Source organism: Magallana gigas, chromosome 2 (assembly GCF_963853765.1).
Source record: "Magallana gigas chromosome 2, xbMagGiga1.1, whole genome shotgun sequence".
Taxonomy (NCBI): Eukaryota; Metazoa; Mollusca; class Bivalvia; order Ostreida; family Ostreidae; genus Magallana; species Magallana gigas.
In genome coordinates this window covers 49,663,650-49,678,036 of record NC_088854.1, presented here as the reverse complement: position 1 = coordinate 49,678,036, position 14,387 = coordinate 49,663,650, and the positions used below count along the sequence as shown (strand labels likewise).

General features: G+C 33.2%; 1 protein-coding gene across 2 annotated transcripts in view; it reads left to right on the top strand.

The window, feature by feature from the left end:
* Positions 1–14,387, top strand: part of LOC136273098 (hemicentin-1-like) — a 179,275-nt gene that overhangs the window by 21,522 nt on the left and 143,366 nt on the right. For both annotated transcript variants that reach the window (XM_066076997.1, XM_066076996.1), the window contains exon 2: positions 3,235–3,309. In XM_066076997.1, coding sequence (XP_065933069.1) covers positions 3,240–3,309 — 70 coding nt within the window. In that variant the 5' untranslated portion in view covers positions 3,235–3,239. The remainder of the gene's footprint in view (positions 1–3,234; positions 3,310–14,387) is intronic.

Genomic DNA, 14,387 nt, shown 5'->3' with positions numbered 1-14,387 from the left:
CGAAGTTTTACATAGGAATATATAGAGTAAATCTTTAAAAATCTTCTTCTCAGAAACTAATCAGCCAGGAAAGCTTAAACTTGTGTGAAAGCATCATCATGTAGTGTAAATTCAAAGTTGTGAAAATCATGACCCCCGCGGGTAGGGTGGGGCCACAATGGAGGGTCGAAGTTTTACATAGGAATATATCGAGTAAATCTTTAAAAATCTTCTTCTCAGAAACTATCAGCCAGGAAAGCTGAAAATTGTGTGAAAGCATCCTCAGGTAGTGTAGATACAAAGTTGTGTAAATCATGACCCCCGGGGGTAGGGTGGGGCCACAATGGGGGGTCGAAATTTTACATAGGAAAATAGAGTAAATCCTTCTCAGAAACTAATCAGCCAGGAAAGCTGAAACTTGTGTGGAAGCATTCTCAGGTAGTGTAGATTCCAAGTTGTGAAAATTAAAACCCTGGGGGTATGGTGGGGCCATAATGGGGGTCGAAGTTTAACATATGAATATATAGAGTAAATCTTTAAAAATCTTCTCAGAATCTAATCAGCCAGGAAAGCTGAACATTGTGTGACAGCATCCTCAGGTAGTGTAGATACAAAGTTGTGAAAATCATGACCCCCGGGGGTAGGGTGGGGCCACAATGGGGGGGTCGAAATTTTACATAGGAAAATATAGAGTAAATCCTTCTCAGAAACTAATCAGCTAGGAAAGCTGAAACTTGTGTGGAAGCATTCTAAGGTAGTGTAGATTCCAAGTTGTGAAAATTAAAACCCCTGGGGGTATGGTGGGGCCATAATGGGGGGTCGAAGTTTAACATGAAAATATATAGAGTAAATCTTTAAAAATCTTCTTCTCCGAATCTAATCAGCCAGGTAAGCTGAAACTTGTGTGAAAGCATCCTCAGGTAGTGTAGATACAAAGTTGTGGAAATCATGACCCCCGGGGGTAGGGTTAGGCCACAAATGGAGGGGGGTCGAAATTTTACATAGGAATATATAGAGTAGATCCCTCTCAGAAACTAATCAGCCAGGAAAGCTGAAACTTGTGTGAAAGCATCATCATAGAGTGTTGATTCAAAGTTGTGAAAATCATGACCCCCGCGGGTAAGGTGGGGCCACAATGGGGGATTTAAGTTTTACATAGGAATATATAGAGTAAATCTTTAAAAATCTTCTTCTCAGAAACTAAACCCCCTAAGACTTTGGCACCAGGACAATTCTTTGGCCTCACAAGAAGGTTCAGAGTTTGATGTAGGTTTATATCCCATTTATAAACTATTGTTAAGGATATTTTTGAGAACTGCAATACTCATTATATGATATGACTATAAATCATCCTGTTAGAAAAGAGACTAATGATTGTAAACATAAGAATATCTAGGGGAAAAATGGATTTTATTTATACAGGATCTACATGTATTATTGTACATTGTCCAGATAGTTTGTTTTATGACCCCATTAAGCTGTGTTTATCATACCTATTGTTCATCAGGTGAGCGATGTGGCCCATGGGCCTCTTGTTGGTTAATCTACCGAGGGGCCACATGGCACAACATCCTTTGAACACCCATATAAAACCAGTGTTGCTCAGGTGAGCGATGTGGTCCATCATTGGGTTTCTTTTTCATTTCGTTTAATCTCTCTTTATTTCTGCAGTATATGTTAGCGCATGCGTAATAGTGCCAGGAGTGACTACCCCCCCCCCTATTTTTCCAGTTCAATCTCGCAGAAGAAATTAGTAAAAGATCCAAAGGGAATAAATATTCTTTCACTTCAAATAAAGCTCAGGCAATATGTAACCAAAATATTGCAGTATTTAACACAAGCTAGCATAAATTTCACATTCCTCGTTTCATTCTCTAACGTTACCGAAACTTCCGATGTCAAGCCTTGGCAGTTCTACCATGTCAATTTGACTAACTTTGCACATTTCATCCACCGCGTGAACTTTACTACAGAAAAAAACCGCTCAGTTAAGGTGTTTAATGTATAATGAAGGGATATTGAACAATTTTGAACCATTTTAAACTAGTTAACTATGTATTGCTAAATAGCAATGAAGGTGAAATGAACCAAGTTCACATGACTGAGAACATATAAGGAGCCAGTCATTTTGCACCTTAAAACTTTTTTTAAAGAGTTATCTCCCCTTGATGAAAAAAAGAAAATTTTGATTTCGTCAAAATATCTTATGTAACGGATTCATTTTATTTCATATTTCAATAAAGAGAAAGTTTATGCATGAATTTCACGAAATTTAAGTTACTTTTTAAAATAGCTTAAAAAAACATACGTTGTCTATTCACTTCAATGCAAAATTCAAGGTGTAATTAGTTGGACCATAATCAAAATTTTGAAAAATCCTTTGGTGAAGTATTTTTATTTGATATCATCTTCACAGTGATATCATGATTAAGAATATCAAACCATTCATTTATTAGCTACAAAATATGGTCGTTATACATTGAATACCTTAACTGTAAATTGTCAAAAATACAATATACACGGCTGCCATAAAGAGAGGCATCCTTCCTCCTCCGATCACTGCAGACGCTAGTAGAGTCACTTCCGCTGTGACGTCATATTCACCTCAAGCACTGAACAAGTATAGGTAGATCCAACCGTTTTGAAGAAAAGATCTTGTTTATAATTGTACTACCAATGTTCTAAAATAAAAAGCGTAAGGGCTTGCAACATTTTGATATATAAAAATTATTTGCAGATTATATGGGATATCTGTCAATATTAATGTGGAATAAAAAGTACATTATAATTAAAATACTTTCACCAGTTTAACATTTTTAAAATTTACAGTATTTAGAAAAAAAAATGTTTAAATTTTTTTAGAAAGGTAAAAGTTTTAAAAACCCCAGCGGGATTCAAACTCGTGACTTACAGATTCGAAGCGAAGCCTGTAACCTAGTATGCTACGCTATTAGTGTTCTTTTCGGGAGAGAAACTGCTTATAAAATCACACTTGATTTAACTGTTTATTTCGATAAACAGTAGGTCACAATGGAGGTGTCCCTTCCACCTTAAGAGGACTCGATGGTCATGGGCAGTTTTAGACCGTAATTATTTTCTAAAGAAAAAGAGCTCTATATGAAATAACGGAAAATACCCAAGTTCAAAATATGAAGTACAGTACTTGTATAGGGATTTTTTTCTAAACTTAATATTTTAACTGAACACACTCTATTGAAATGAAGCGTGCTAATTCTTTCTTTTTTTATTTTACAGGATAAATGCTAATCATGCATTTTATGAAATGCTTGTTATGCTTTATTGTATTAAAGCTTTCCTATCTTGTGTCAGGTAAGTGAAAATAATTGATTTTTAGGTCACTTGAGTCACTCAGGTGACCTATTGCAATTGGTTTTCGTCTGTCGTAGTGGTGTGCGTCATGCATTGTGGGTTAACAATTTTACATTTCTAACTTCTTCTTGAAAACTATAGGGCCAATTGTTACCATTTCGGTTAGAAGCATCTATACAGTAAGAGGAATCTAAGTTATGAAATTCATGGCTCTATCACCCCATGGGGCGCCACAATTGAGGCCAAATGAGCAAAAAAAAAAAAGGAAAATCAAATTTTAAAAAATCATATTTCCTTTTTCCACATATGTGCGAAAAAAAAAATGAATGCATGGTTAAAATGTCCATGAAGCCCTTTATCAAAATTGGGAAATTCAGGGCCCTGGGCCAGGGGTTTTAGGCTTTAGGGTGGGGCCATATAGTAAAATGTATTTAATATTAAAATATCTTCATCTCTTCTCCCATTCATATTTGTTAAAAACTAAATGCATAGTTATGAGTTCCATGATGTCTTTTACCTAAATTGTGAAATTTATGACCCCTGAGACAGGGGTTGAGGTCTAAACAGATGTGAGAATCGTACATGAACGAGTTAATATGTCTACATAGACACACAATGTGGCTGGTGATAGTTTTGAAGGAAAGACCCAGTCAAAACTTTGAAATAAAGGGAGAACCTGGGGTTTGGCTGGTTATTTGAGGGGTATAAATTGCTAAAATATTTAATGCATTCATTTTGAGGATATTGGTCAATTTCATTGATAAATGACACTTTAATACTGGTAGCACTTTTCATCAGATAGCAATATCTAAGTTACTGCTGGTCCGTTCTTCACCAAACTTGCATGGATGATGTGTCTTATTATGTGATGCACCAAACAGGCCTGAGTGCTGATGCTGGAGGAGGTTAAGGTTGTTGAACCAGGTTAAAGTTTTTGTTGCAGGTGCCCTTTGATAGCAATATCTAAGTTACTGCTGATTTGACTTCACCAAACTTTCATGGATGGTGTGTCTTATAATACTGATGCACCAGACAGGCTTGAGTGCTGAATCTGAGCCATAGGTTTCGGATGCTGGATGAGGTTTAGTTTTCTGGAACAGGTCACATGTTTTATAGATGATAGCTTGCATAGTTGATTTAACTCTATATTAAATGAAACGCAGATGTTGCTTCAAATGCAGAGCCTGATCTCAATTATCAAAGATGCTAAAGAAATCTCCCACCTCTCTTAAACCTGCTCCAAAGATAGATGTGTTTGTTGATAACTGATATAACATGATTCCTATGTTATAGTATTGTATGATATGAAACAATATTGTTTAATATGATAAAATATAATATCATATGTTATATTATAAAAGGTTAAATGATACGATATGATATTGTATCAATTTTTTTGATATTTTATTATATGATATTGTATCATGATATTATTATGTATAGTATTGTATATTTTGATACAATATTGTATAAAATTATATTGTATTATTAATTTGCTATTTTATAACATGATACTATTACATAAGATATTGCAAAATATAATATTGTGTCCTATGATACAATATTGTATATTCTTTAATATAATATTTTAGTTACTCACATGATATTTTATCATTTGATATGATTCAATGTTTTATCAAATTATATTGTGTCATATGATACAATATTGTATTATGTATCAAAAATGATACAGTATCATACAGTATCATACTATATTATACAATATAATATAATATGTTTCAATGTTATGATGTAATATTTACATTCTACTAATTTTTTTTCCATTGAATTCTGTGATGTTTAAATGCCTCTAAATGCAACTCCTATTCACTGTGTATGATTTTTCAAGTAATTTACATAAGTAGTCTCAAACAGTGATTTCTATGTTATAGGTGAAGAAATATATTTTATTAATGTTGTCAAAACATGATGTTTTACAATTATTCAACAAAAAGACTTTATTATTAAAAGCAAAATTTCAAGAGTTATTTTTCATGGATTATATTTTCATGCTCGTCGATCTCATCTCAAAAGTCTAACGTGATAACCAGTTTAAACCAGTTTTATAATCAGCTGTTCTTGCTGTAACCAATTTACTCCCTACGTGATCTGCAATTTATATCGATTTATTTTAGTAAATAAATGATTTCATCGGTAAGGGAATGTAAATATGAGCATTAAATGATTTATTTTTGACGTCGTCGTGTCAGTAACTGCCGTCAGGTGAGCAGACAAATTATCATAACGCGCTAACGTGCGTTATTCAATTTGTCTGCTCACCTGACGGCAGTAATTGACGCGACGACGTCAAAAATAAATCAGTCAATGCTATATTATGTAACATGATATTGTAATATAATACTATATTGTATTTTATATTAGTATATTGTATTATGTGATCAAATACAATAACGTATAACACAATACAATGTCATACGTTACAGTATTATATCTCATCATTGTTTACTACAGTATTTTATTGTTTGATTTGATATATATTGTAAATATGATAGGATGCAATATTTAATTTGATATTATTGTATTGATTAACATATGAACATATAATTATCATACAATTTTTTAACAGATGATATATAATATTGTGTCAAAGCAGAATCCATGAATATCCAAGATCATAAAGTATGATTTTCATATAATATGATAAAGGTGGTCTCATAAAGGTGATGTCTCATAAGGGTGATGTCTCGTTTCGGTGAGCTTTGTAATCTGTGATTACCTATGTTTTTGTGATCGGAACATAGCACAGACGATGAAAATCAACGGCCGCCATTTTTCCTTTATCGGGCCTATAAACAATTTTTTATGTGTTTAGGGTAACACTGATGAAAAAATTAAGTAGTTAGGGATTTATTTTAATTTATTTTATTTTTTTTTCTGCATGAATCCTAAGAATGTTTGTTTGTGTCATATTTAAAAATGGGGTTTTAATAGAAATAATATAAAAATCACCATCGGATAAAAACCGGCATCTAAAAATGGTAGGATCGGGGCATTTTTGTAGGTTAGGTCGGGTTACCCTAAACACACAACTTTTTTTTTGGCCCTATCGATGTTCAATGATAATTTTATAACCCAAGCGTAATTACTGTAATTTCGTAATCGGAACATTGCCCAAGCGATATTAGAGTCAAAGTTCTAACAATTTTACTTTAAGAGGACGGTATGATTTACATGGGCGGTATCAAATATTATTTGACACTTCACAAGAGTTCCTTATACAACATCGGAGAAATTGAAAATCATCATACGTAGAGAAGAACGGCAACCGAGCTTCGTGCTTAAAAGTCATAATGTTTGCAGATATAAACCAAAACAACATCAAAAGAAATGATTTAATTCATTAATTATAGTCAAACCCTTTGATTGTTGTTTAAATAAACATTGTGAAGAAACGTTTGTATGTTATATATCGTCATTGTCAAGTCGTACAAATGATCGATATAATTTTAGCAGTGTCTATGTAAAGCAATAACGTTTAACTGCATAACTGGACACACAGGAATTAAGTTTAATAAAATAAGAATAATTCCTTATTTACATGCAGTTGAAAACACCCTGTGATGTCCGACACGAGACAGGTGCATGCTTCTGCCTGCGGAAATTGTTAAACAAACATTGACTTCGCGCCGAGTCAACATGTTGCTGCTTACGTAATGGCGAATACACTGGCGATATATAATCTTGTTTGATGCAAGAAATAGTGTAAGAGAGGATAAATATTTCTATACATGGGAAAACCCCCTAAGAATAAGATATTTTTGATGCTGTAAATTTAGTAAACACTCATACAACTTGCATAACACGCTATATCGGCAGTCACTACTCCCATGGTATCCAGAATCACGGCTTGAAAAAATGGAGTAAAATTTTTGTCCTATGTACAACACGCAACCCCCCCACCCACACACACACACACTTTTGATCAAGTTTTGGCTGAAAAAAGTGTGTGTTATACATGAGACATTAGGGTATATTTCATAATGTTTTCAACTATTATATCGGTTTAAGATGAAAAGATAAACTTATTTTACTTATACAGTTGATTAAGCATTCATTTATACGATAGCGTACAAGATAGTTTAAAGATCAAATCAAATTATAATTTAAGTTCCATGTTACATGTTTGCGGTAGGTGCTAGCACGATAAAAGAATGTCCTGAATTGACGCATTTGATGACTATTTTAAAGAATATTCACTTGAGTTTTAAACAACTTTAGATTAGATTTTATCGGTCACATATTAATCACTTCTGTAGTTTTTCTACATGGTCGTTCTTTTCATTGTGGAAGTTCTCGCGCTGATTTTTTTTAAATTGGCGAAAAGATATCCAGAATTGTCGAAAAATCATTTTTGGTGACTTTCATGTATAACATTCTTCTTAACGAGTTTCACTTTCTCACCCGGTTTTTTTTATTCAGTCAGTCTGTGTTAAATAAATCGCCACGTGCGACAGAACATTTTGTGTCGCTTCAGCGCACACAGCTCAGAACATATATATATATAGCCCCAGGTGATCAATTGTTATGTAATTTAGTAGCAGTTGGAAGGGTGCTTTAATACAGTGGTCAATTGTTAAACAATAAAACTATTATTCGAAGTCAATCATCTTCACATTAAAGGTGAGTAATCGTAACCTGAGAATGTGGCTAATAAATTAATTTGTTGAACACGCTTAACTTGTATTGTTATGAACAATAATTCATAATATAATTAAAAGTTTTAAGTCAATGGAAATTTTGTTCTTGGGATTAAAAGTTATGAAATACGAGTACATTATGCAATACAGTCGATCGCCATAGAAATCATCAAAGTACTGCAAGTGTCGACAACTTTCTTTTTCTTTGAAAGACCATGATAGTTCACTTGACTTGCAGACTATAATATAGCAACATATCTGCCTCCCAAAAATATATGCGCTTCTCAAAGTTACACTGAAGTGAGATAGATGTGCGTTATCGTGGATTTTATTAATTGTATGAAAATTGATTAAAAAAAAAAAAAAAAAACAAAACAAAACAACTTTTAATTGAAGTCGGGTAGTATGAGGTTGTAATGCAACTTAATATACATTTTGTACTTTCAACAATGAACACCCAATATATTAAAATACAAGATAAATAGTTTCCAGAACTATAATACTATGCACGTGTACATGTAGGCTGCACCCTCATTTTTATGGCTGTAGGTAAGGAGGTAAAGGTGTATTGATGTACATACAATGTATGACTGCACATACGGATTCCGGACCATGGCTACATACGATACCCGATGACAGTCTTTTAATACATCTATGCGCAGTTTGATCTAGAAACTGACCAGTTTCATAACTTCTTCAAATTTCTCTAACATGGACACGGAATTCCTTCCCAGAATTCCAAGCGAAATTGAAGTTTTATTAATATAAGATTAAAACAAATGCAATGTCATATTAATTGGTCAAATTTTTATGCAAAAACTTATATAAAATTACACCATTGTAAAGAAGTGGGGGGGGGGGGCATACATTATGACAAAATTCGTTCATGTAAAATAAACAAATAAAAAATGCATGTGCCTTTCCAAACTATTAATACTATTACAAATAATTATTTCATTAAATCAATGTCATAATCAACTTTGTATACGAGTTATCAATCACCCAGAGCGAAAGTAGCGTGACAGAACAACGTTACTGTGAGTTAATAGAGTTAATAGCTTAATGTGTGTTTGAGTGTTTGTTATTATCCCCTCGTTCAACTTGTTGCGAAGGGGATATAGCATCGCTGCTGTGCATGTGTGTTTGTGTGTGTGTTCAGCTTTGAAGCAAAAAAACCTTGCACACATATTTAATAAAACTTCATACACTTACTTGGCATAGTATTAGTACAAACTCTGTTAATTTTTAAGTCAATTAGTTGAGTACTTTTAATATATCGTTAAATTAACACAAATGTAAACAGAAATTTTATGAATGAATTAACAATAACTACATGAAATTCAGCTTCTCTTCGAAAGTAAGCAGTTTAAATTAATAACTTCATATTTTTTGGAATTAGATTTAGTAGAGGTGAAGAAAAAGTAGTTTTTGTAGTAATGGAGGGTAAGTAGAATGTTGTCTCTTATTACATTTGCATAACTATATATTCCTGAATAATGCATCCCCCACACAATAACTCATGTCGCGAGGGGATGCTCCGCTTAGCAATGCCCTTGTTCAATTTAATTAGTCAACCCACTGACATAAAAATAAAGATTTTTGCATAGTATTGCAACGTCGAGAGAAGTGATGTTCATTTCTGTAAATAAGGTTATTTAATTCACGTTACATGGCAGTGTATCTATGAAACATCACCATCTGGTGTAAAATTTAAATGCTCGCTTTTGCAATAATTCTCCCGCTGATCTTTTTTTTTTTTTAGCTGATTATTATTTTGAATGTCCGAGTCTACTTTTATCATTAAATGACATCAGACGACACACACTTACCTATAGAAAAGATCAAAGATGCCATCAATTTTGACTTATTACTAAATTTGGCAGCTCGCAACCATTCTAAACTTGCACATAGTCTTAAAAAATGTAGAAAGATTTAAATAAAGAAGTTTTCTTAAAGAAAAGGTTACGTGTTTTGTTGGCGGGTTCGGTATGAGTACATACTGTTTATAACAATGCTGTTGACCGCAAAACTTATAAAAGAGGTCTTGGAGCCCCCAATGGGATTTTTCAATGACGTAAGCAGTAATACCATCTTCGTTTAATCGATAAAATACCTATCATATGCAAAGTGAGGAACAAAAGATCACATAAAATGTGGAAATTGGTCAACAAGTTTTTGAGAAATTGCGTGCACAAAATTTGTGGAAAAGAAAGATAACAATAGTAATAACTAGACTCTTGTTGCTATAGCAACAAAAAGGTCTTCCGTTCCTCATATATTAATCTGTACAAAACATCCATTTATCTTGTAAACAGAAAATGGATATAATATAGCCTGTACAGGAATTCTCAAAAAATAAACAAAACAAAAAGACAAAATGTCAATTTTTGAGTGCTTTCTGTGACGACCGCAAGTTAGGCCGGGTCATACAGAACATAGTAAACATATCTTCATACATTGTTTTGTCATTCTTCAAAGTTTGGATGGTCAAGTTTTTGTTAATTTGTTGTTAATGTCTTGTTGAGAAAAGGTTTTTGTCTCGGGACCGGAAACGAACAAATGGAAGTGATTAAAGTTGAAAGTACATATTTTAGTACATTTACCTACGATACGTTATTGTTCATCACATTGAGTAAAATGTTTAAAAATAAAAACTTCTGTTGCTTGAACGCTTTGTAGTGAGAACCGGAAGTGACGTACGACTAAATGAAACCTCTTGAACACATGTTCGATCAAATGTCCATTATCCATACAAGTTTTTTGTCTTGATCTCTTACAGTTTCTGAGCTCTTGTGGGTACTTTGTTTTTAAAAAAGAAGGCTACCTGAGATATTTTAGATGTCTCACCGGAAGTAGAATTTTTTTTTTACCATCTGTAGATGACTTTTGTTTTTTTATAGCTAAAATGTTATCCTATGCTAAATAACTAATAGATTTTTAAAAAATCAAAATTGGGTGTACTTCCTGTGTCGACCGGAAGTTACGCCGGATAAAACAAAATAGCGTTAACACATGTACGAACATAAGTCTATCATCCCACAAAGTTTGGTTGTTCAAGTCGTCACCGTTTTAGAGATCTCGTCGAAATAACGATTTTAGTCTCGGGACAGGAAACGGACAAACGGAAGTGCTCAATGAAAATTTAATTTATCATTTCTTGTTTACTTGCCTATTTCACATTATTATTTATCAAAGTAACTGAAACTATCGAATGAAAACAGTTAAACGGATAAACAACTTGATTTGTTTGAACTCTTCTCGTGTGGACCGGAAGTGAGGGTCGACAAAATGAAACTGGTTAAACACATCTTCAATCAAATGTCTATCATCCGTGAAAGTTTTTTTGCTTTGATCTCTTTTAGTTTCTGAGATCTCGTGGGTACAAAATGTTGTTTAAAAAAGCTACATGAGATAATTGAGATATCTCACCGGAAGTAGAATTTTTTTGTTGATATATCATCGCATAGATAACCTTCGTATAAATTTGTTCTTATATATTTATTATATGGAACAGAAATTTAATGCTAAAAAATAATTATTTTTAAAGTGCTTCCGGTGACGACCGGAAGTTACGCCGAACAAAACAAAATAGTTTAAACACATCTACAGCTTTAGGTCTATCATCCCACAAAGTTTGGATGTCCAAGTGCTTGCCGATTCTGAGATCTCGAGGGAACAAGGTTTTTTGACGCGGGACGGGAAACGGACGACCGGAAATAAATTTTGAAAAAATGAAAAAAACGGCTCGAGATATCATCATTCTCTTTCATCCCTGAAAATTTCAGGGAAATCTATCAAGCAATCTCGAAGAAATTCTGCCGACAAAAAAGGGGGAAAAAAAGAAAGAAAGAAAAACATTACAATCACTATAAGGTCTTCCGTTGAAAACGGAAGACCTTAACTAGACACGATCTCGTTGCGAGCAACGAGGAGGTCTTCCGTTTGAGATATATATTCGATCATGATTTTGTTATTTAACAGCTAAACATGATTTAAAATAGAAAAACGGGGTCTACATTATAAGGGCCAGATACTATTTGTTTCAGGGAAAAGAGCTTTGTTTAACAAGTGTTTATAAATTCGTCACCTTTCTTGAGATATCTGAGAAAAAAAGTTTTAGGGGCCAGTCCCTTACCTCCTTTTTGGAGCCGCTGAACCAAATTTTGAAGGTTGCATTTTGTAAAGTACATCATTTTGAGCATCTTTTCTTCTACACATCATTTCAAAATATATTCCTTTTTGAGATATAGGTGGTCATAGTTTATGGACTCTTGACCCCTAAAAAATCCTTATTCCATTACACATGAATAAATCATAACATTACTTGGATACATAACTGTAAGATAAACATATTTGCTGCTATAGCCTTTCATTAAATTTCCCTCAGTAAAGAGCTACAGATGATTTTTTTAGAGCCCTTTAGTTCCCTAATTTTAGGTCCAGCCCCTTATTTTATATCAAATGAAAGGTCATTTAAATCTCAACACATTTTGTTCAGCAAACGTTTAGTAATTCGTTACCGTTTTTGAGATATATGGGAAAGAACATTTTAGGGGCCGATCCCTTAACTCCTTATAGGGGCCGTTAAACAAAAATTTGAAAATTGCATAGTATTTAGTACATCAGTCTGAGTATCTTTTCTTCTATACTGCATTTCAAAATATTTTTCCTTTCTGATATATTGGTGATCAAAATTCTATAATTTTGGCCCCTAAAAACCCCTTATTATGTAACACATGATAAAATCATTACATTGCTTGGATACATAACTGTAAGATAAACATATTTGCTTCTATAACCGTTCACAAAATATCCCTCAGTAAAGGGCTACATATAAAAGACTTTAGAGCCCTTTGGTCCCCTAATTCGAGGGGCCAGCCCCTTTTTCTTGTTATCAAATAAAAGGTCATTTAAATCCAAACCAATTTTGTTCAACAACTGTTTAGAATTTCGTTACCGTTTTTGAGATATATGGGAAAGAACATTTTAGGGGCCGATCCCATAACTCCTTATAGGGGCCGTTAAACAAAATTTTGAAAATTGCATATGATTCAATACATCATTCTGAGCATTTTTTCTTCTATACTGCATTTCAAAATATTTTTCCTTTCGGAGATAAATGTGATCAAAATTCTGGACTTTTGGCCCCTAATAACCCCTAATTACGTAACACATGATAAAATCATTACATTGCTTGGATACATAACTGTAAGATAAACATATTTGCTTCTATAACCGTTCACATAATATCCCTCAGTAAAGAGCTACAGATAAAAGACTTTAGAGCCCTTTGGTCCCCTAATTTGAGGGGCCAGCCCCTTTTTCTTGATATCAAATGAAAGGTCTTGTAAATATAAACTTTTTTGCATTACATGTGTTAACAAAATTTTTTTCAGAAAAAAGACAAACAAAAAAAACCATGAAAAATTATGACTTTTTTTAAGTCTCAGTTTTCGGGACCAGGCGAGCTTTAACGCCGTTTGAGCATGACAAATATGAATGCCAAATAGCACATCTATAATCTCTTGTCTACAATCCCTGAAAGTTTGAACTCAATATCTTTTACCGTTTAGGAGGAGATCCCTGGACAAGCCGACCCTCTGAAAATCGCTAAAACGTCATTTTCTCAAGAACGGAAGTGACGTCATCAAAATAAAAAAATGTTTTAGTTCAAATAAATATCTATCGGATCTGAAAGTTTTATGAATATCGATAGAGCCATCTCCGAGAAATCGCCTGCACAAAAATGCGTAAGAAAAAAAATGAAGAATAATAATAGGAAACTAGAGCAAAGCTCGTTGCAAAGCAACGAGTGGGTTTTCCGCTAATGTCGAGAGCAACGCTAGAAGTACGTCTAAGAAGCAGAGTTCTTAATCTAGTAACAAAGAAACCTAAGTACAAAAAGATAAAAAAAAAACCGTACGATTTTTGGTACAACTTAACATAATCCGAATGGTTTTAAGTACGACTTAACCAAAAACCCTTAACCATTTCAAGAACGACTTAACAAAAAAAACAATGTGTTTAAGTACGACTTAACAAATTTGACTTCATTTTAGGTACAAGTTAACTTTACCTTGAACTAACATCTTTTTTCTTAACCCAGAATGCAAAATTAAAATTTACGTAAAAAATCAATTTTGTTTAAAACATAATTCTGAGCAACTTAATTTCTCTGTGAATATTTTCTATGTAAAATTACTATCAACCAGACAACATTGAAATGGTGAACATTTCAAAGGGCCCCGCTTATGTTATTTCAGAGAATTCTGCTTTGACCTTGACCTTTAACTTGAAATTTTTCCAGCTGGCATATAACTTTTAATTCAATTTCATTCCCCCTAACATACATGCATTTTTGTTCAATCTGACCAAGATTAAGCATATTTGGAAAATAATCTACTGTCTAAAACTAATTTT